Raw genomic sequence first — 22,739 nt, 5'->3', positions numbered from 1 at the left:
GCTGTGTTTGGTCACCCTATGCCCAAGGTGACCTGATAACAAAAACACGGAACCACTGTCCAATCAAGTTTGCACCTGTGCAAGGAGATGTACCTCCACTTCTCCACTCAAAGCGCAGAGAATTGTCCAGTATCTCAGTGACTTAATTACCAAAATAAATGAATACAACAAAGCGGACTTGTTTCTGACATAGGCTTTCAATTCTACTCTCCCTAACACTACAAGGAACTTTTAAAGCTTCCTGTATCTGTCAAAGGAAAAACGTTTGCCAAATGATGTCCCTACTGCTATCCCAGCTGGCTTTTCATTAACCCAAATCGCCCTTTCATCCTTGCCTTCTTCTCTTTATACACGTTACAGAGAATTGCACACACCACTAGTTCCCCACCCCCATGGCCCCGCTAGCCCCAGTGCCAGGCTTAATTTCTAGAACTCGGCACAGCCACTTCCGGAAGCACACTCAAAAGCATCTTGCCTGATGATTTCTCAAATCCTCTCCCTTCATTTCAAATCCCTGCATTCATTTCCGCCCCCCCCCCGGAAAAGTCGAGTCAACAAACACCCACTTTCGCAGTTGAGGTGTCCAGAAAGAAAACACACACACACTCACACACATCACTCCCCTTATCTCCAAACTTCACAGCACACTCAAACATCCAAACTCGGTTCCTACTATCCTCCGCTCTCCAAAACACCGGTAGTTGTACTGGATATAACTGGTGCGGGGGAAAACTGGTGTTTCGCACATTGTTATACTCTAAAGAGACCTCATTCCCACCAGCCACTCTCACACCCCGGCCACCTGAAGGTCTCAGGAGGCACAGCTGTCACCTCTCCGGTTGCCCTCTCCTGACACCACCTTTAACTCGACGCTCCTGCACCTGACTGGCACCAAGGGGCCGTAGTCCCGGCGGTGCGCGGCGATAATTCGTGCCCAAGACCCACCGAAGCTGAGCGGAGGAGGAGGACCTGTGCGTCCAGCCCTGCCCTACTGTCCTCCCCGTCCTAGTTGGAGGGATGCCCAGAGCATCCAGTAGAGAGATGGGCCGGGAGAGCTAGATCAAAAAGTTAAGAAAGAGAGCTGCGTGGGAACTGAGTGTTCCGAAGTTCGAAAAAGAGGAAGTCGCGAGGGAGATCGGAAGGGGCGGAAGAGTAATGTTCACTGGACGGCCGCCACGTGCAGGGGGAGCCGCCGGTCCTAATTAGTTAGCCAGCTCCCGGCCCCAGACACCCCAGGCTCCAAAGGGAGAGCGAAACAGCCGTGGAACTGGGGACACATGCAAGTGCCGAGGCTGAAAACTTACGGAAGAAGATGTACTCGGTGTAGCTGCTCCAGATCTTGTCGTCGCGGTACTGGTTGACAAAGGCGGCAGTGCCCGAGGAGTTGCACGCCACCATGTGGAAGCCGGCCTCGGACAGGCGGTCGAACGCCTGCTCCAAGTAGGTGAACTTGAGGTAGAAGCGCGACGTGTACTTCTCCGGCGGCCGGTCCGGGTCGCGGCTCTCGTTTAGCGTGTCCCCGAAGACCTCCTTGGCCAGCGCTATGCGCCCGCACACCATGATGCGCGCCACGCGCCGGAACTTGGCGTCCGCCTGGTTGTCGCGCACCGTGGTATAGGAGCCGCGGTAGCCCAGCGTGAGGAAGCCCGAGCGCTTGTCCTGCGCGCCACCACCGCCGCCGTGCGCTCCGGGGCCCGAGGGCGCGGCGGCTGCTGCCCCGCGCTGCAAAAGCGCGTCGCTACTGCCCTGCGAGACGTTGTCCTCCAGGTCGCTCTGGCAGCCCTCGTCGTTGAGCGAGTTCTGCTTGGTGACCTTGGGCGACAGCAGCTTGACCAGGTCAGTGAGCTGGAAGTACTCGGCCTCACGCAGGAGCCGCTCCTTCTCGGGGAAGTGCTCTGGGAGCGCGAGCTGCTTGTCCCGCAGATAATCCAGCACGTACCTGAAGAGGAAGCCGTCCCGGTCGATGAAGAAGCGCGCCCGGCTGTCCCTGGGCAACTCGCCCCGGCGCCGGGCGCCGCCCCGGGGACTGGAGGGTGAGAACATGCTAGCCAGAGTGCTGTCCGGGACGCTGAGCAGTGTCGAGTGCTTGGTCACATAGACCTGGCCGCCCACGTTCAGCTCCACCACCTCCGGGAAAGGCGAGGGCACGCAGGGCCCCGGGGCTGCGGCTGCCGGCGCGCCGGGCGAGCTAGACGAGGAGACCATCTCGCTGATGGGCAGTATGGTACTGCCGCCGCTACCGGTGTCCTTCAGCGCCATCGTCCCCCCTCCGCCGCCGGCCAAGTGACCCGGGAGAACAGCACTTTCTGATTCCCGGAGCCCGCGCCCTGCACCCCTCTCGACCTCCGGCCCTCCGTCTGCGCCCCGGTGCCGGGCAGCGCCTGTCTCCGGCCGGAGCGGCTCCGCTCAGGGCTCGGGGCAACGGCGGCGTCGGTGGCGCCCGGGCTCCATCGGGGGAGCGGTGCGCGGAAGAGCAGCTCGGCGGGCGCGGCGGCTGCGGCGGAGGCGCGAGGAGAAGCGGCTGCTCCTTTGGGGCGACAGCGGAGTAGTGTGAGAGAGACTTGCAAGAGGTTCTAGGCAGGTTGTTCGGCTCTCCGCGGGGAGGGCGGGAGGAGGGGTCGGAGCAAAGAAAACTCCCCGCCCGAGCGGCTTGCGAGCGCGCGGCGAACCCGGAGCGCGGACGGCGGCGCTAACTACTTCTCGCAGCCGGGGAGGCTGCACTGACGTCAAGCCCTGGACTGGGACCCGAGCCACAGCTGTCATTTAAAGAGATAGGCGCCTGCCGCTGGTTGCCAAACTCCGACACTAGGGGGCGGGGCCGAGATCCGAGCCTGGAGGAGGACGCCGCTCGGCACCGAGCGCGGAAAAGCCGGCAGGATCTAAAACCCCAACGGAAAAAAGGGAGACATACCTTGCTCACGCACTCCGTTCCCTGCCTCTCTCTTTCCCTTTCTTCCTTCACAATCCACCCCCGGACTAAAACTAGGTTCGCATGTTTGCGTTAAGGTGGAGTGAGGGAGAGCGAGGTGGGTGTAGGATAGGTTTAGATTGTAACAGATGCCTGCCTACTAAACTGAACTCACCACAAATGTTGGCAAGCGAGCAGAGATTGCGAAAGCGCTACGTGGGGTGGTGAATCGCTTGTAGTGACCTTATGAAACTTTTTGAAGTGAAGGCGAAATCTCGGTATCTTCAATAAAATCAAAATTCATTATTGCATATTTAACTGTGTGCACCACAGACAGTTAAAGAATATTTAAAACTCTGAAATCTGATTTCAGTCCACTCATTCGATTTTCTCCTCCATTCCAGACTCTCCTTCCTCTTCTGTTGCTTAGGTGAATAGAAATCAATTGTTACACCTTGGACAACCCCTTAAGACCCCAGTCATTACTCAACGAACTAGGAGATAAAAGTACTGAGAGACAAAATTAGGCTACTTCATTGGAACGTCTCTGGAAACCATGACCCTAAACCTCCAAACCAGGGAAACAAATCCCATGAGGTGTTTGTGCACAAGCAGCCTCAACAGCTGTTTTACTCTTTGTTTTGTTGGTGGTGGTGGTGTAGTTTTGTTTGTTTTTGATAAAAAAAATATATAACACAACATTTGCCAATTCAACAATTTTCAGATATACAGCTCAGTGATATCAATTACATTAATGGGTTGTGCAACCATTGTTAATTTATGCCAAATTTCCCACACTATAAAAGAAACTCACTGCTTCCCAAACAATGATTCGCCTTCTCCCCCTCCATCCTGCCCCTGGAAACCACTAATAAACTTTGGTGTCTACATATTTGCTTATTCTTGTTATTTTATGTAAGTGAGATCATATGATTTTTGCAAAACCAATAAAGAATGGTATGTAATTTGATGATTCTTTCATCCTTACAATATTTGATTCATAGTCTATGCTTCATAAATGTTGATGGAAAGAGAGAGGAAGCTTGCTGCATTTGTTCCTTCTTTCCAACCCTGATCGTTTTCTCTTTAATCTCTCCATTTCCCATTCAACTCCGTAGGGCAAGAGAACTGGCTTATGTTTTATTAGTCTTCTAACCCTTAAGAGTCAAGTCACAAATGAATTTAAGCTCACCTTGATTTCCACTTGTACATGTTACACAGGCAGTATCTGTAGGATCAGCATTATTTGTGATGAGGAGTGAGAATGGAAATGCAGATAGAAATCTCTCTTGAGCTGTAGAATCTAACATGCTCTCTGCCTTGGGGCATCCTTTTGTGTTCTGTTCGGAAACATAAAGACTCACTGATGTATAAAGTACAAAAGAGAAAAAGTACCTTATGGCATGAAATATTTTTGCTTCCAAAAAATTATCAAAACTGTATTATAAATGAACTTTATTAACAGTTAATACATAGCTTTCAATGTTTAAACGAAAAAAATCCTAAATGCCTGTTTAGTCTTCCTTCTCCTAAAACCCACAAAAAAGTACTGGATTTGAGATAACAGAAATGTAAGCCCCAAATTCTTATAAATGATTAATACATTATTCTTTAGAGCATTACAAAACTTATTTAATTCGTTGGTCTTTATAACCCACACTCACAGAAAATGTTATACCAATTTTGTAGTTAGATTACCCAAGGCAGAGAGAGCCTAGCGGACCAGTGAAAGCACAGAATATATTTGCCAAAGGACAAAGACCTAAGACCTGTTTTGGAATATGTACCTTCATACAATACTCTCACTATTGCTTCCCTCCAAATTTATATATTAACTGATCAAATTAAGAAGTAGAATTGATTTTAGCCTTCTTTATTTAAAAGCTAAAATAATAGAAAAAATTATGTAATATTATACTTCATTTGAAGAATGAAAAAACATTTGAGATTTAAAATGATAGTTCTGGAAAAGTGAATTAATAGAAACTTTATAACCTTTATAGATGAATAAATAACAATGCCTCAAAGCACTACTAATGAAGGCCATTTATCATGAGGTAAATGTCCCTAGTGATAAGTATGGTACAGACCATAGAATTGTAAGGAAATGGATACATAATAAATATGCATATGTATATATGACTATGAGTCTCCAATATTATTAGGCTGAAAACTATTTTAATTTTTTTAATAACATAAAATATGCTTATAAGAAAATGATCTAAAATTTAGACTGAATAAATTTTCTTAGAGATTCCTAATGAATTGCAGTGTGTGATATATTGCTTTTTTAAAAAATCAGCATTCATTGAGCATTTCTCCTTAGTCTCTTCCCTCGCCACACTTTTCACTTTCACACACGTTCCCCACCCACTCTACCTTCCAGCTAAATTCCAAACGGAATAAATCACAGATGCAGGCTGTCTTTAGCTGTTATACTTTTTGCTAGGAATGACTTTTTCTACCAGCTTGCTAACCTCTTCCCCCTGCTACTTCTTCCCTAGGTTGTCAGTTTAAATACCAATTCCTCTGGAAATCTTTCCTTGACTTACCAAGGCAGGTTAATTTCCCTCCTAGAATGCTCCCACAGCAACCTGTGCTCATACAGAGGCAGGGTTTATCGCACTGATATATCATTGTCTTCCACCAGATGTAAGCATGGCATAGAATCAATTGCACTGTTCTAACCCCAGCACGCCCATAAGAGGTAGTCAATTTCTACTTGTTTACTGCACAGAAATTTGTTCCTATCATGAATGGGTGATAAAACACGACCTGTGTGGTACACACTGGACTAGGCAATGAGATTGCAGAGATGAACAAGAGTGAGCCCTTCACACTAAAATCATGAAAAGTGAGAACGGAATCCCATCAAAAGGAGAAGGGTATGCAAGGAAGACGCAGACACTATAGGAGCAATTATTTTGGTGAACTGAGCAATCGACACCAAATACTGTAATCAGAATCATCTTGCTCTAAGCCACAGACAGTATTAATATTTCTTAGACTTTAGACCAATTTGGCCACAAAGATGGGTCCTTAAAGAATCTTCTGTTGCTGCACAAACACAAAAGCCCAGGCATTAAACTTCTCTGACTAGAAATTACACTGGATCAGTTCACATTATTGGCACATTTTAAAATCATCAAACCTGTATACACCAAACAAAGAAACCAAAAATGATATAGTAAGTCCAGAATATAATACATAAATCTTATTTAGCTAAAAATAATAAATACATCTTCACTAGGCCGATAGTTACTTTAAGGAGGAAGGACACGAAAGTAACAATGGGATTAAGAGTGGTAGAATTGGATTAAAATCTGATTTTTGTCCCTCCCTAGCTTTGTCTTTTAAGGAAATTTCTTAATCCTTCCGAACCCACTTCAGCTTCCTCATGAGTACAGTGGAAATAATAAAGGCCACAGACTCTTAACTGGAGGGAGGTTTCCAGTAACAGGTCATCTGTTGCATGGAGTTCACTGAATGTATTATGGAGTTCACTGAATGTATTATGCGTATTTCACACCATTGTTCTGAGGAATAGGAGCAGAGCAGCAACCTAACTCAACCTAACTAGAAAGATTCAAGTTCCAGAAGTCAGTAACTGATTGTAGTAGCTCCACCTACCTTCTTTCCAATTGTGCCACCCCTAGGGCAAGAATAACTCTGCTCTGCTCTGCTCTGCTGTGTCCTATAGAGTCCCTCTGAGCCAGAATCAACTGCCAGCACACAACAACAACCATCAACAACCCCAAAGTACCCCAGCATGTCAACAAGTCCTTTTATATCTGTAGAGGTCATTGTCCCTTTCGTTGCATGTTGCTATCTTAGACACTAAGATGATTTTATTGATTTAACTTACCTAGGTCCTGTCCTTTTTCTTTTAACTTTGCTCTATTTAATTGTTCTTTTTATGCCTGCTTGTGGCCAAGGCCAAATGATCTTTTAATTTTCAGAAACCTCTCTGGTATCAGTTTATTTGTTCAAGACAGTTAAAAGTTTTACCCAAAAAAATCTCACGTAATTCTAAGCAAAAAGCCTGAGATTTTTTCTAGAGTCATGTTGTCTAATAAAAAGTACAATGTGAATCACATACCTAATTTTAAATTTACTGGTTAAAAAAAACCTGCTACCATCCAGTCCATTCCGACTCATAGCAAAATTATAGGACAGAGTAGGACTGCTCCATAGGGTTTCCAAGGAGCACCTGATGCATTTGAACTGCGAACCTTTTGGTTAGCAGGCCACAGTAAAAAAAAAAAAAAGAAAAAGTAAATAGGCAAAATTAATTTTAACAGGATATGTAATTTAGCCCAATATACCCAAAACATTTTAAAACATAATCTATATAAAATTTTATTAATGATATGTTTTACATTTTTTACCTTACTAAGTCTTAAAAATATAATTATTTTATAACATTTCTCAATTCAGAATATGCATATTTCATGTGTTCAGTAGTCACATGTGACTAACCCTTTGTCATCAAATATGTTTTGACTCATAGCGACACTCTAGGACAGAGTAGAACTGCCCCATAAGGTTTCCAAGCAGCAGTTGGTGGATTTGAACTGCTGACCTTTTGGTTAGCAGCCTTAGCTTGCCATAGCTCTTAACCACTGCAAGTCTCCAGCATACTGTAGAGCACAATTCTAGAACATCTGCAGCTCTAAGACACTTACTTGTTTTGAGGATTAGGTAAGATAACATGTCTTTAAAAAGGTTCTATAACAGGACGCGATGAGAAGGGGCTGGAATTGACGGATTGAGGAGAGTCATTTAACACATGGAATGGGATCATAAAGCATCTCTCTAGCCAAAAAAAGGAAAGCTCTAAAAAGAAGGTAAATAATATATTCACTATCCGCACAATAATTTAAGTTTCCCTCATCCATCTATCACATTCCCTGTAACGGTGAAATTTTAGAGGGTTTTGCTAGCCACATCATTCCTGTGAAAAGCAGGCTAGGCCAGGTGTTATTTTGTGGGCCTGTGGCCTCCTGAAAAGCAAGAATAAAGGGTTTGCTGCAGAGCAAACAGAGCCACATCAACATGGTAACAAAAGAATGAAGACAAGATGAGATGGACCATCTATGAGTTCAACAGTTCCAGTAGAATACGTGAAACTTGGAAAGTAGAGCATAAAAACTAGTTTACCCAAAATCTCTCATATCTGTTTTGAGAATGTCAATGATGCTATGAGATGAAAATCACATGCAAATGAGCTTTTATAGATCATATTCCAGTAATTTAAGAGAATATAATGTGAAAGATTCCTGGGTGGTGCAAGTGGTTCAGCACTCAGCTACTAACCAAAAGCTTGTCAGTTCAAAACCACCCAGTAGTGTCTTTGAAGACAGGCCTGGTGATCCGTATCGGAACTGACTCGAGGGAGGGCAACTAACAACAACAACAAAGTAAGGTGATACACATTTTTGTTCTGTATCACATATTTTACAGAGCACTATTAAATATTAAGGTGTTGTTGTTGGGTGCCATTGAGTGGGTTCTGACTCACAGTGAACCCATGTACAACAGAATGAAACGCTGCCCGGTTGTGCCGTTCTTATGCTTGAGCCCATTGTTGGAACCACTGTGTCAAACCATCTGGTTGGGGGTATTCCTCTTATTTGCTGACCCTCTACTTTACCAAGCATAATGTCCTTCTCCAGGGAATGATACCTCCTGATAACATGTCCAAAATACGTGAGATGAAGTCTCACCATCCTTGCTTCTAAGGAGCATTCTGGCTGTACTTCCTCCAAGACGGATTTGTTTGTTCTTCTGGCAGTCCATGGTATATTCAGTATTCTTCTCCAACACATTAATTCAAATGCGTCAATTCTCATTTGGTCTTCCTTATTCATTGTCCAGCTTTCACACACATGTGAAATGATTGAAAACACCGTGACTTCAGTCAGGTGCACCATAGTCCTTAAGGTGACATCTTTGCTTTTCAACACAAATCTTTTGCAGCAGATTTGCCCAATGCAATGAGTTGATTTTTTGACTGCTGCGTCCATGGGTGTTGATTGTGGATGCAAATAAAATGAAATCCTTAACAACTTCAACCTTTTCTCCCTGCTTATCATGACCTAGCATATTGGTCCAGTTGTGAGGATTTTTGTTTTCTTTATGTTGAGGTATATAATCCATACTGAAGGCTGTAGTCTTTGATCTTCATCAGTAAATGCTTCAAGTCCTCTTCACTTTCAGCAAGCAAGGTTGTATCATCTGCATAATGCAGGGTGTGAATGAGTCTTCCTCTAATCCAGATGCTGGGTTCTTTTTCATGTAGTCCAGCTTTTCTGATTGTTTGCTTAGCATACAGATTGAATAAGTACAAGGAGAGAACACGACCCTGACGCACACCTTTTCTGACTTTAAACCACGCAGTGTCCCCCTGTTCTGTTCAAATGACTGTCTTTTGGTCCATGTACAGGTTTCTTGTGAGCACAATTAAGTGTTCCAGAATTCCCGTTCTTAATGTTATACAAAATTTGTTATGGTCCACACAACTGAACGCCTTTGCATAGTCCATAAAAAAAAAACACAAGTAAATGTCTTTCTGGTATTCTCTACATTCAGCCAAGATCCATCTGACATTAGCAATGATATCCCTGGTTTCATGTTCTCTTCTGAATCCTGCTTGAATTTCTGGCAGTTCCCTGGTGATATACTGCTGCAACTGCTTTTGAATGATCTTCAGCAAAATTTTACTTGTATGTGATATGAATGATATTTTTGATAATTTCCACATTCTGTTGGATCACCTTTGGAATGGGCACAAATATGGATCTCTTCCAGTCAATTAGCCAGGTAGCTGTCTTCCAAATTTTCTTGGCAGAGACAAGTAAGCACTTCCAGCACTGCATCTGTTTGTTGAAACATCTCGGTTGGTATTCTGTCGATTCCTGGAGCCTTGTTTTTTGCTAATGCTTTCAAGTGCAGCTTGGACTTCTTCCTTCGGTACCATTGGTTCTTGATCATATGCTACCTCCTGAAATGACTGGTACAATGACTGTGTATATTTATTCTACCTTCTGTTGATGCTTCCTCTGTTGTTTAATATTTTCCCTGTAGAATTCTTCAATACTGCAACTTGAGCATCTTAGTTATCTAGTGCTGCTATAACAGAAATACCATTAACAGACAGAAATTTATTCTTTCACAATCTAGGAGGCTAGAAGTCCGAATTCAGGGTGTTAGCTCCAGGGGAAGTCTTTCTCTCTCTGTGGACTCTGGGGGAAGGTCCTTGTCATCAATCTTCCCCAGTCAAGGAGATTCTAAGTGCAGGGACCCCAGGTCTAAAGGATGTGCTATTCTTCTAGTACCACCTTCTTGATGGTAGGAGGTCCCCATATCTCTCTGCTCATTTTTCTCTTTTATATCTCAAAAGAGATTGACAGAAGAAACAATTTAATCTTGCAGATTGAGTCCTGCCTCATTAACATAACTGTGTCTAACTCTGACTCATTAACATCAAAGAGGTAGAATTTAAAACACGTAGGAAAATCACATCAGATGACAAAATGGTGAACAATCACTCAATACTGGGAATCATGGCCTAGCCAAGTTGAAATATATTTTGGGGGGCACAATTTAATCCATCTCAACGAGGCTGAAAATTTTATAAAATTAAACACCCAAAGAATTCCTGAAAGTTTGTATATATTATGATTCAATATATCTAAGCACCTAACATAATGCCTGGGACATAGAAAGTGATCAACAGATGTTTATGAAATAAAATCATTTATAAACCATTTTTCACATTGACTTATATGCTGTACAGATAATGTTTACAGAAATGGCTATTTAATATATCTGTGTGTGTGTGTGTGTCGGAAACACCGGTGGTGTAGCGGTTAAGAGATACGGCTGCTAATCAAAAGGTCGGCAGTTTGAATCCACCAGGTGCTCCCTGGAAACCCTACGAGGCAGCTCTACTCTGTCCTACAGGGTCACTATGAGTCGGAATCGACTCAACGGCAACAGGTTTGGTTTTTGGTTTTTGATGTGTGTGTCTGGGGTGTGTGTGTGCATGTTTGGGTAGCAATAAGTGGTCTAGTATCTCACCTTCCTGAAACACTGCTCAACTCCCTAAAGCTTGGGGAATGGGGCAACATAATTTACTATTATATCCTTAGTACATTCTAGGTAAAAAATTTCAATTAGGCTGAATAGTAGTAATAATATTCTGATCCTGGATGGCCTCTAAGCACCTTCAAAGAATATAATCCGGGAGCCCAAAACTGATGATTTTATAGTGTAATATAAATTTTATAAATTCTGTGCTGCAATTAATGAAATTAATTATTCACTGATCAGAAAAATATTCTAAAATATAAAACCAAAAACCAAACCCAGCGTCATAAAGTCAATTCCAACTCATAGCGACCCTATAGGACAGAGTAGAACTGCCCTGTAGAGTTTCCAAGGAGCACCTGGCAGATTTGAACTGCCAACCCTTTGGTTAGCAGCCGTAGCACTTAACCACGATGCCCCCAGGGCTTCCTCTAAAATATAAAAAAAAATATATATATATATAAGGCAGAGTAAAAATGTGAATTTCTGCTAAGCAGTTAGAGTTTCCCTAGGAAATATCCCCACACTGTATTTTGGCCAGAGACTATTAACTGATGTGTCTGACGCTCCTTAAAACCCTAACCATAGCAGGAATTTAATAATTGCCTATGCTTTTTAACCCCTTGCCCTTTGCCTATTAAGTTTGTTAAGAGGATTATTTAGATAATAACTGTAAAACACTTGATGCTCCTCAGAGGAAGTTACTTTTTTTGTAATGTGTAAATATTATTCGTCCCCTATGATGATTAGCTCCAATGGGAGCACAGGGTGTGAGGATTTATGAAATTAGCCCTTCAATCCCAGGCTTATAATTAATAAAATAATTGATGTTGTTAGTTGCTGTTGAGTAGATTCCAGCTTATGCCGACCTAATGTGTGCAGAGTTAGAATTGCTCCATAGGCCCTGACATTTTGGAAGCAGATCACCAGGCCTATCTTCCAAGGCACCTCTGGGTGTGTTCAAACTGCCAACTTTCTGGCTAGTAGTTGAGCACTTAACTGTTTGTACCACCTAGGAACTCCAGATACTTAGTAAACATCTTAAATTTAAAAAGAAGCAGTTATACCAAGGACACAAGGTAATTACAAGCCCAAGAGACAGAAAGAGCCACATAAACTAGAGACTGAGTCAGCCTGAGACGAGAAGAACTAGATGGTGCCCGGCTACAATTGATGACTCCCCTGACAAGGAACACAACAGAGAACCCCTGAGGGAGCAGGAGAACAGTGGGATGCAGACCCCAAATTCTCATAAAAAGGCCAGATTTAATGGTCTGACTGAGACTGGAAGGACCCCGGTGGTCATGGCCCCCAGACCTTCTGTTGCCCCAGGACAGGAACCATTCCCAAAGCCAACTCTTCAGACAGTAACTGGACTGAACAATGGGATGGAGAGGGATGCTGGTGAGGAGTGAGCTTCTTGGATCAGGTGGACACTTGAGACTATGTTGGCACATCCTGCTTGGAGGAGAGATGAGAAGGTAGAGGGAGATTAGAAGCTGGCAAAATGGACAGGGGAGAGCAATTGGGAGTATGCAGCAAGGTGTATATTAGTTTTTGTGTGAGAGACTGACTTGATTTGTAAACTTTCACTTAAAGCACAATGAAAATTTTAAAAAATAAATAAAAACAAGCAATTAAATTAAAAAAATAAAGGTCCCCGGATAATCTACTATTAAAAATTATAAATGTAGAATGTGGATAAGAATGTTGATTCCATGCCATCAAGTCAATTCCAACTCTTAGGGACCCTGTAGAACAGAGCTGAACTGCCTCATAGGATTTCCAAGGAGTGCCTGGTGGATTCAAACTGCCAACCTTTTGGTTAGGAGCCATAGCTCATAACCACTATGCCACCAGGGTTTCTGGAATGTTGATAATGTGATATAATTAAATATGATTCATATTTATAAGTCAAATAGCTTCTCTTGTCATTAGGATTTTTTAAAAAGATGGCTGAACATATGTCAAATGACTGAGGTCTTCTCTGGGGGTTAATTGTCTGGGCCTAGTTTCAGTTTATTAAGAACTTGACCTAATTGATGAAATTACCACTTTTGTAAAAACTCAAAAATCGATAAATTTCACATGGCTCAGTGTAGTAGTTTTCCATAATAAGGTCAATAAATCCAGTATCATATTACTAAATGCTTAAATATTTATAAATGTACAATTCATAACTTGAGTTTTAAACATGCATGTGTAAGTGTGCCAAATATTTATAATTTTTCCTAAAACAAAAAAGTCTTATCCTCTACTTTACTCTTTACTCTCGGTTCCCTCAGTACTTAAACCCAGCTTGTACCAAGAACAATTTGTTGGTACTTGGCTTGTATTTGTTTTGAAGTATTGTTCATAAGTACGTTTTCTATCTCTATCTAGTTAACAAACTCTTTGAAGAGAGGGTCTTGTTCTCCAGTTATTTTACTTCCAACTCAGTGCTCTGCATACAGGAAGTACTAAAATGATGATGGGCAAATTGTTTCTTTAAAACGTGACTAATAATCTGTGAGGCTACTCTCAAGCGTTAGTGGTAATGTTTCATTTTTCTGTGTACTGCTACGTAGAAACATATTGCTATCTGTATATCTCTGGGTTCTATTTTAAAAACTAAAAAAGTCAAACTAGACTTAAAAAAATACAATTATAGCACAATGTTTCAATCTGGAAAAGCATTCTAATAAATTTAGCAGATGAATACCAATTACCGTACTGTTTTGTTATTCAGGTCAAGTAAACAGCATTTTAAAAATCCAGCTTTTAAATAAACTGTGTGTTCTCAAGTTTCCTGCCAATGAATGTTACAATGTGTTGTGTCTTTTCCCATCATAACAAAGGTGGACAGAATGAATTCTGAATTTTAATTACAGCCCTGACGATGGTACAGATTGACTAGGTGACCCAGAGCACTTTCCTGTTCAGTTCCCTAGCTTGCCTAATCAGACCCTAATATCTTTTGGGAATACTCTTCTATCTGTTGTTGCCCCCCCGAAAAAAAAGCAACCCTGTAACTTAATGGCTTGAACAATAACAATAACTTTATTTTTATCTTTCAGGGTTCTGGGTTCAGCTGGTCATTCCTGCTCCTTAAGGTCTCGTGCATGACTGCAATCGGGCAGCAGCTAGGGCTGAAATCATCTCGTGCCTGGGGTGTGAAGAGTCAAACAACTGGGGGCTGGAACGGCGGGGTTATTTGGGCTCTCTCTCAATCTCTTTATGGTCTGTGCATGTGGTCTTTCCATTATGATGGTTCAGGGCTCCAACGGTGCATGGCCAAGAAGAGAGGGCCAAGAGGAAGTTGAATTATGTTTTAAAACCTTCCTTCAGAAGTCATAGAGTGTCACTTCTATCATATCCTATTAGCTGAGGCAGCTACAAAGGCCCTCTCAGTTTCAGGGGGAAAGAATGTAGACTCCACCGCTTTAAGACAGAGTGGAAACTTTCTGGAAGAGCATGTGGGACTGAAAATGTTGTTGTGGCCATATTTGGAAAGTACAATCTGCCACAAATGCTGTGAGAATCAAGTATCATTTACACCCTTTATGATATTTATATAGAGGGGACTCTGGAAATAGAGTCATAGCATTTTGCTGTGGTACACATTTTAGAGGTTTTGCCTACCTAATTGTGAAGTATGGGGAACACATACAGACACAGAGGCACACACACAGGCACGAGCAGTTAACTCAATAGTATGGCTGTCTGACAGCTTAAGTCAATTTTTAAAGACACAAGAGGACAACCAGGTGTTTCCTTCATTTTTAATAAGAATCTCCATTTTTGTTCATCTTGACCATTTATTCTGATCTAATAAATGCCTCAGGCAATTTGCCTTTGCTCTAGTTAATCCAGAACTCCCCTCTGCCTCATTCTTTTAACATCCCTTACAACATCTGCAAGCCTTCGTTCTTCAGTGAATCATCTCTTTTCATCATTTAGATGCTGACCTAGTAAACACAAACGCATCTGTGAACACTTAAAAATTTACTTGTTACTCAGTTTTCCAACAACTCTCTCTACTCTGATTTTTATATCATGGATGTAGCTGCTCTGTATAAATTTCCATCTCTGTGTTCCAAAATTCACTCTTCTTGCAGCGGTAGTACTGGCATGTTGTCTAGCTGTATTCATTACGGTCATTTTTCTCACTGTTGCCCATTTTAGTCTCATTTACTCCGTATGGCTTATTTATTTAATGATTGGAGAGGCAATAAATATAATATGGCTTGGTACATGGCCATCCATGAAACCAAAACTTTTGAAATTTTCTTCTCAATCTTGGGGAAACTGTTTAAGTAAAAGGAAACCATCAGTTACATCAGCCCAAATATCTAAGAAAGGCCATATTTATGTGTGGGTCATAAGCATAGTTTCAATAAATTTTGAGGTAGTTTTAGAATCTAAGTTTAAACCAAATTCATTTCAATAAAATTCAACAAGTATGAACTGAATGTCTATTACATACTCTCTAAGTGCGCTGAGGGTTAATATATGGTTTAAGCCATGAAGTACCCACTTGTACCGTTTAAATGATTGGCTCTTGACCAGGGACTACTAGCAGAGTTAAAGACTTCTATGGATAGGGCAAATAAGGATGCTTGTAGTTTGAACGAAAGCAGCTTTAGGAGAAAGGAAGAGTGTTAAAGAGAGGCTGTTTCATGGAATAAAGCCTAAAGAAAGATAGACTCAAGAGAATTGAAGAGATGAGAAGAGGAACCGGCAGAGAGAAAGAGCTAGTCTTCCTTGAACAGATTATGAATAAAAGGAATAACATCACCTACATAACCCAAGAAATGATCCAATCAGCCTCCTGGAAGGTTTGGATTCTAAGAACCTAGGATTTATTTAGATTTCTAGACTAGACTACCTCAAGTGAAGTGTTTTATGGCACGTTTTGGCCCCTAAACAACCAGCATTTAAGTGCAAAGGAACAAGATAAGACCAAGTAGTCATTTTTCTTATTTTACTCCTTTTCCTGCCTATAACAAATCAGCCATGTCTGGAAATTGTGTATTAATTAGCCTGGAGATCAGAATAACCACATTTCCCTCTTAGCCATGGACATGTCACCCACCTAATTTTCTGCATGGTGTTTGGAAAAGTCAGTCTGGCTTCTGGATTTTTCATTTTGGACTACTTATTCTGTTGAAGTCTTAACATCGCTATATAAAAAAGAAATTCTAATATTTACATGCTTGGATTTTATTAAGGATTAAATATGCCTAGGATTTTACCCAGTACATATTAAACAATTAATAAATGTGAGTTTGTTCCTTTCTGAACTGAAATTCTAGACATCAAGATTTGACGGCTCGATAAGGATCCTTCATAGAAGAGCAGTAAATGCCTTCCAGTCTGCCACTGCTTCATTATTTCATTTCTAATTCTTTCAATAAATATTTATGCAATGCCTTCTATCTACATGCATCCAGCTCTCCTTAAAAAAAGTTCTGAACCCCAGGTTTGAGCAGCGTTCACCAGGCTATTCTATTTATCTGAACCTTGAGTCCATCCCCTGATTCTAACTATTTTTTGGATGGTTTATCAGTTTTTTTTGGTATTGGTATTTAAAATCCTGTATCATAGTATGGAACTTGATCCCTTTAACTAAGATACTGGTTTCTGTTTCCTGCCTCACAACGCTTTCTAGGTTCCATATTCTGTCTCTAGCTAATAATTTAATCTCTCCAATGCCTGAGAGAGCCTGGACAGGATTAATGAGAAAGCATATCAAATGTTCTTCAAGTGCCTTAGAGAAAAGAATATGAGCAAGAACAAAATGTAAATTATTTCTTTTATCAATAAAGGCAGAAAATAGTAAAATTTATAATACATGCTCTAAATTAATTATTTCCCATTCTATCCTCCCAACCTAGAATTCCTCACTTAGCCTTCTTTTTCAAATAGCATTGTAGATATTGTATCAGTTTATTAAGGAAGACACAGGCAGGCAACTATGGTACACACTCAAGCTGGGTAACTGACAAGAGAAGTGGGCTTAGAGTGCAAGCAATGCAACAAAGAAAGAACTTTTGTAAGAGATGAAAGTCATTACCATGCCTACATCTGAAGGACAAGGGGAGGGAACAGTCAATACAACCTCAATGGTGGAGCTATATGAAGAGGGTAGTTTGACTGAGGCTGTAGTCTTTGGTACATATATATCAAGCCAGAGAAATCTAGCAAGAAGGAAGCCATGGAAATAACAACTGTACCGTAGTATAGAACTTAATTCCCCTAAACTAAGGTATTGACTTCTTATCTTAGTTTAATATCCTCCTCTTTTTTTTATGTTTCTGCCAGTGATCATCTCTTGGTTAACTCTAACCAAAAGCCAGAGGGTAAAGAAGGTCCATATGAGTCAGTATTCTGAAGCACAGAGTGGACTGTAGAAGGGTGAAGACTGAACCTGAAAGAACAAATAAAAGCTATTCAGAGCAGGTATCCACAAGACTAATAATAATCCAATGTGACAAGTGCTATATTAGCAATGTAAACAAAATTCTAAGGGGACAACAAGCCAAGAAATAAAACTCTGGCCAGATTTTGATGGCAGAGAAATCCATGATGGAAGAGAAGTAGAGGGTCTGAGGCAAGAAATAACATTCAAATGGAAGGTTTAGTAAAAAAATAAATATTCAGTGTTTTAAGCAGAATTTGAGTAAAGTGATAGAATTGGATTATAGAGTAAGTAGATGAAAATAATGAGGTCAAAGAAAGGATGGAATGGGAAACTAAGTGGTTTTCTGCTTATTGTGTAAATAGTGGGGGCTTATCACAGTATTTTAGGGAAAAGCAGGTTATTATCATCTTACTAGTAAAGGAAAAGATTAGGGGATTACGGGACTAGGGGCTTTAAATTGCTATTAAAAAAAAAAAAAGATAATTTAAAATCACTTAAGAGATCATTGGAATTAGCCAGTCAAGAAAAGAGAAAAGACCTAAACTCCTCCTATAACATAGAGATCCGAGTAGAAGAGTGTACAATGGTAATAGTAGCAGTATCGTCAGAACCTGTCTAACTCCAGGAGGGATAATGACTAGAATCAGCCCAAAGCTGGGTCCTATGAGGTGGAGTTCAGGCATACTGCAAACTTCCAAACTTTTTACCAATTCTGACACCTGCCACCCCTCCCATAGCACTTTCTACTTCACTTTTGGGTGCCGTAATGCATTCCAATGGCCGCACAGAACTCATAGATCATACTTTCAGTTCAGTGGCTTATTAAGGAAGTAACAGGCACAACTCAGTGCCATGATCTCACAGCCTACAACTCAGGATCAGGGTGAGAATCAGGAAGCTTGCAGGCAAAGACTCCCTTCTTCGGTGCAGGGTAGCCTTCTCAGCAACTCTTACCCAAGCAGGCCTCCTCTTAACCCCCTCAGAGCAGGCTCCTTGCTGTTTCTCTTCGTGATTCTTTGTCTGAAAAACCTCTGTGGGATTGGCTTCAAGGCATGGCTCTTTCCAGCAGGGGTCACAAACTGACCAGTCCCCTCTTGGTAGGCCAAGGACACTTTGCATAGTAGGCTACTATAGACATTTCATTTACATAGTCTATTGATCAGTCCCTGCAAGGTGCATACCAATCACAGGGCAGGCTGCAACCCAGGGCCAGACAAAAAAATATCAAACCACAAGTTGCTTACAGCTTACCCAGAAAAGGTTCAGCGTGAAAAAAAATAACAAACTCTCTGGGGTAGAAATAAGACAAAAGTAACTAACTACTGGGGGCTTAGGGGAAAAATCTGACAAACTATTTTTCAAAGAGCCGAGGCAAAAGCCACATTGCTTTTTTTGTTAGGTGCTCTCAAGGCAGTTCTGACTCATAGCGACCCTATGTAAAAAAGAAAGAAACATTGCCTGGACCTGAGCCATCCTCACACCTGTTTCTATGACTGAGCCCATTTTTGCAGGCACTGTGACAATCCATCTCATTGAAGGTCTTCCTCTCTTTCAATGACCCTCTACTTTACCAAGCATGATGTTCTTCTCCAAGGACTGGCCCCTCCTGAAAAGATGTCAAAATACTCCAGATGAAGTCTCTCCCTCCCCACTTCTGAGGAGCATTCTGGCTATATTTCTTCCAAGACAGACTTTTTGTTCTTCTGGCAGTCCATGGTATATTCAATATTCTTCTCCAACACCATAATTGAAAGGCATCAATTCTCCAGTCTTCCTTATGCATTGTCCAGTTTTGCATGCATACGCAGCGACTGAAAATACCATGGCTTGGGTCAAGCGCACCTTAGTCCTCACAGTGATCTTTGTTTTTAGCACTCGAAAGAGGTCTCTTGCAGTAGGTTTGCCCAATACAATGTGTTGTTTGATTCTTGACTGCACCTTCCATGGGGGTTGATTGTGGATCCAAGGAAAATAAAATGCTTGACAACTTTAATCTTTTCTCTGTTTATCATGATGTTGCTCGTTGGTCCAGTAGTTACGATTTCTGTTTTCTTTATGTTGAGGTGTATGTAATCCATACTGAAGGCTGTCGTCTTTGATATTCTTCAGTAAGTGCTTCAGTCTTTTTCACTTTCAGAAAGCAAGGTTGTGTCATCTGCATATCATAGGTGGTTAATGAGTCTTCCTCCAATCCTGAAGCCCTGTTCTTCACATAGTTCAGTTCCTTCACATAGTTCAGATTATTTGCTCAGCATACGGATTAAATAAGTAGGGTGAAAGGATACAACCTTGATGAAATCCTTTCCTGATTTTAAACCACGTCATATCCCCTTGTTCTCTTTGAATGACTTCCTCTTGGTCTATGTACAGGTTCAGCATGAGCACAATTAAGTCTTCTGGAATTCCCATTCTTCACAATGTTACCCAAAATTTGTTATGATCCGCACAGTCGAATGCCTTTGCATAGTCTATAAAATGCAGGCAAACATCTTTCTGGTATTCTCTGCTTTCAGCCAAGATCTGTCTGACAGAAGCAATGATATCCCTTGTTTCACATCCTCTTCTGAATCTGGCTTGAATTTCTGGCAGCACTCTGTCCATGCACTGCTGCAACCGCTTTTGAATGAACTTCAGCAAAATTTTACTTGTGTGTGATATTAATGATATTGTTTGATAATTTCCACATTCTGTTGGATTGCCTTTCTTTGGAATGGGCACAAATATGGATTTCTTCCAGTCGGTTGGCCAAGTAGCTCTCTTCCAATCTTACTGGCATAGAGGAGTAAGCACCTCCAGCACTCTATCCGTTTGTTGAAACATCTCAACTGGTACTCTATCAATCCCTGGAGACTTGTTTTTCGCCAATGCTTTTAGTGCATCTTGGACTTGTTCCTTCAATACATTCAGTTCTTGATCATATGCTACCTCTGGAAATGGTTTATTGTCGACCAATTCTTTTTGTTACAGTGGCTCTGTGTATTCCTTCCATTTTCTTTTAATGCTTCCTGCATTATTCAATATTTTGCCCATAAACCAAAAACCCATTGCCATCGAGTTGATTCCGACTCATAGTAACCCTATAGGACAGGATAGTACTGCCCCATAGGGTTTCCAAGGAGTGCTTGGTGGATTTGAACTGCCTACCTTTTGGTTAGCAGCCATAGCTCTTAACCACTGTGCCGCTCATAGAATCCTTCAATATTGCAACTTGAGGCTTGAATTTCTTCTTCAGTTCTTTCAGCATGAGAAATGCTGAGTGCGTTCTTACCTTTTGGTTTTCTAACTCCAGGTCTTATAATACCTTACTTTGTCTTTTAAACCACCATTTGAAATCTTCTGTTCAGTTCTTTTACTTCATCATTTCTTCCATTCACTATAGCTGCTCTACATTTAGAAGAAAGTTTCAAAGTCTGTTCTGACATCCGTATTGGTCTTTTCTTTCTTTTCTGTCTTTTTAATACTATTAAAAAAAAAAAAAAACAGGAAAAGGCCACATAAAAGTACTTACTTCACCACATAGAGTTAGAGTCAAGAGATCTTTATCAATAAAGTTAACAACCAACAGTCCTTCCCAATACATTAGTTATAGGTGTTTGAGTTAAAGAAAATGATTAAAGATGACTGGGTGGGTAATGAGGAGCCCTGGCGGTGCAGTGGTTTAAGCGATCGACTGCTAACCAAAAGGTTTGCAGTCTGAAACCATCAGCGGCTCTGCGGGAGTAGGATGTGACAATCTGCTTCTGTAGAGATTTACAGCCTTGGAAACCCTATGGGGGCACTATGAGTGGAATCAACTCGACAGCAGTGGGTTTCAGTTTGGGTGGATAATGACACATTTATACAAATCTTCATATACCTAACAACAATAATTTTAACACCTATGCTTGCATACTGTGTGCCACATACTGTTGTAATTTGTTTTTATTAAATCACTTAATCTTCACAGCAATCCTATGAGAAAGGTATTTTATTATCTGTACTCATCTCTACTACTGACTATCTCATTATCTGACATTTCGCATATACGACAAAAGTGAAAAAACTACAAAGGACTATTTTGATCATTTACGAGGCCATGAGCATGGCAGCAATGGCTATGGAGCGTCCGCTCCCTCGAGGAGCACCTCTAGGTGGCCTCTGGGAAGCTGGGCCATGCCACCCCGTGCCTCCCTCCTGCCTGTGAGGGCACCACATCCAGCTGCCATATGGGGCTGACCTCCTTCATGGCCGTGGCCTCTGAGCAGATGCACAGACAGCACCGAGCCAGAAGAAGCCTGTTTTGGGTTTCCAGTTCCTATGTGGCCTGAGGCCCTGTAGCTCAAAGTTGCTAAGTGGTGGTGTCTTATGCTGGGTTCTCTAGAGAAGCAAAAACTATAAAGGCTATAAATACATTTAAAGAGAGATTTGTGTCAAAGAAATGGCTCACGAAGTTGTAGAGGCTGCAATGTTCCAAGTCCTAGGATCAGGATAGAGGCTTCTCCTGATCCACATAGCTGTAGGGGCTGGTGAACCCAAGATCAGCAGGTCAGAGAGCAGGGCTGTTGCTCACATGCTGTGAAGATCGATGAATCCCAAGATCAGCAGGCAAGGCTGCAGGTCGGCTGTTAGCTCAAGTCCCAAGAATTGGAGGTCAGATGAACAGAAGCCAGCTGCAGAATCCAAAATGAGCGAAAGCCTCCGAGCCCCACCAGAATGTCTGCCCACACTCAATGCAGGCCACACGTCCAAGGAAACTTCCCTTCAACCAGTTAGCTACTCATAGCAGATCCCATCAAGGGCGTGATCACATATCAAATCTCAACAGGGAAATGACCACAATGTCACTTGGCTGCCAAATCACTCAGAATCATGGCCCACCCAAATTGACACACGATCTTAACCATCATAGGTGGCAAGGCAAGAAAGAAAGAGGCATCAGACAGGGTATTTGGAAGAAATGTCTGCGAGTCTAATGACATCCCAAAGTGAAACGAGCTGGTCCTGAAGCCTCCTCTTGGGTGGGGCTGGATGTGTGGCCAGGCTCCCAGCACCCACATGGGAAACCCTGGGCCTTGGTGACTCGCCAGGCCCAGAAGGCAGGGCAGGCTGTAGGAAGGTGAACACAGGGCTCGCAGAGGTGGGAGTGGAGCCCTGAAGCTGGTTCTGCAAGAGAAGCTCTGACCCAGCACAGGAGGAAGGTGAAGTGATTAAGATGAGCCCTCCAGTCACACAGTCCGGCTTTATCCAACCTTGTTTCCTCCAAACATCCTTCTCTGAAGAGTAATAATCCATAACTGGACTGCTCACAGTGATGAGCACATCTGTAAATCTTAGCTGTTGTTATTTTCTAAATTAAAA

The 22,739-nt window shown here is 42.0% G+C and overlaps 1 protein-coding gene across 1 annotated transcript in view; it reads right to left on the bottom strand.

Moving 5' to 3' along the window:
- Nucleotides 1-2,259, bottom strand: part of KCTD8 (potassium channel tetramerization domain containing 8) — a 340,341-nt gene extending 338,082 nt beyond the window's left edge. Inside the window, exon 1 of the mRNA XM_023549848.2 lies at nucleotides 1,305-2,259. Coding sequence (XP_023405616.2) covers nucleotides 1,305-2,259 — 955 coding nt within the window. The remainder of the gene's footprint in view (nucleotides 1-1,304) is intronic.
- Between the last annotated feature and the right edge of the window lie 20,480 nt (nucleotides 2,260-22,739).

Source organism: Loxodonta africana, chromosome 5, assembly GCF_030014295.1.
Source record: "Loxodonta africana isolate mLoxAfr1 chromosome 5, mLoxAfr1.hap2, whole genome shotgun sequence".
NCBI classification, from domain to species: Eukaryota; Metazoa; Chordata; class Mammalia; order Proboscidea; family Elephantidae; genus Loxodonta; species Loxodonta africana.
The sequence above is the reverse complement of the archived record's forward strand: the minus strand, read 5'-3'. Positions and strand labels throughout refer to the sequence as shown.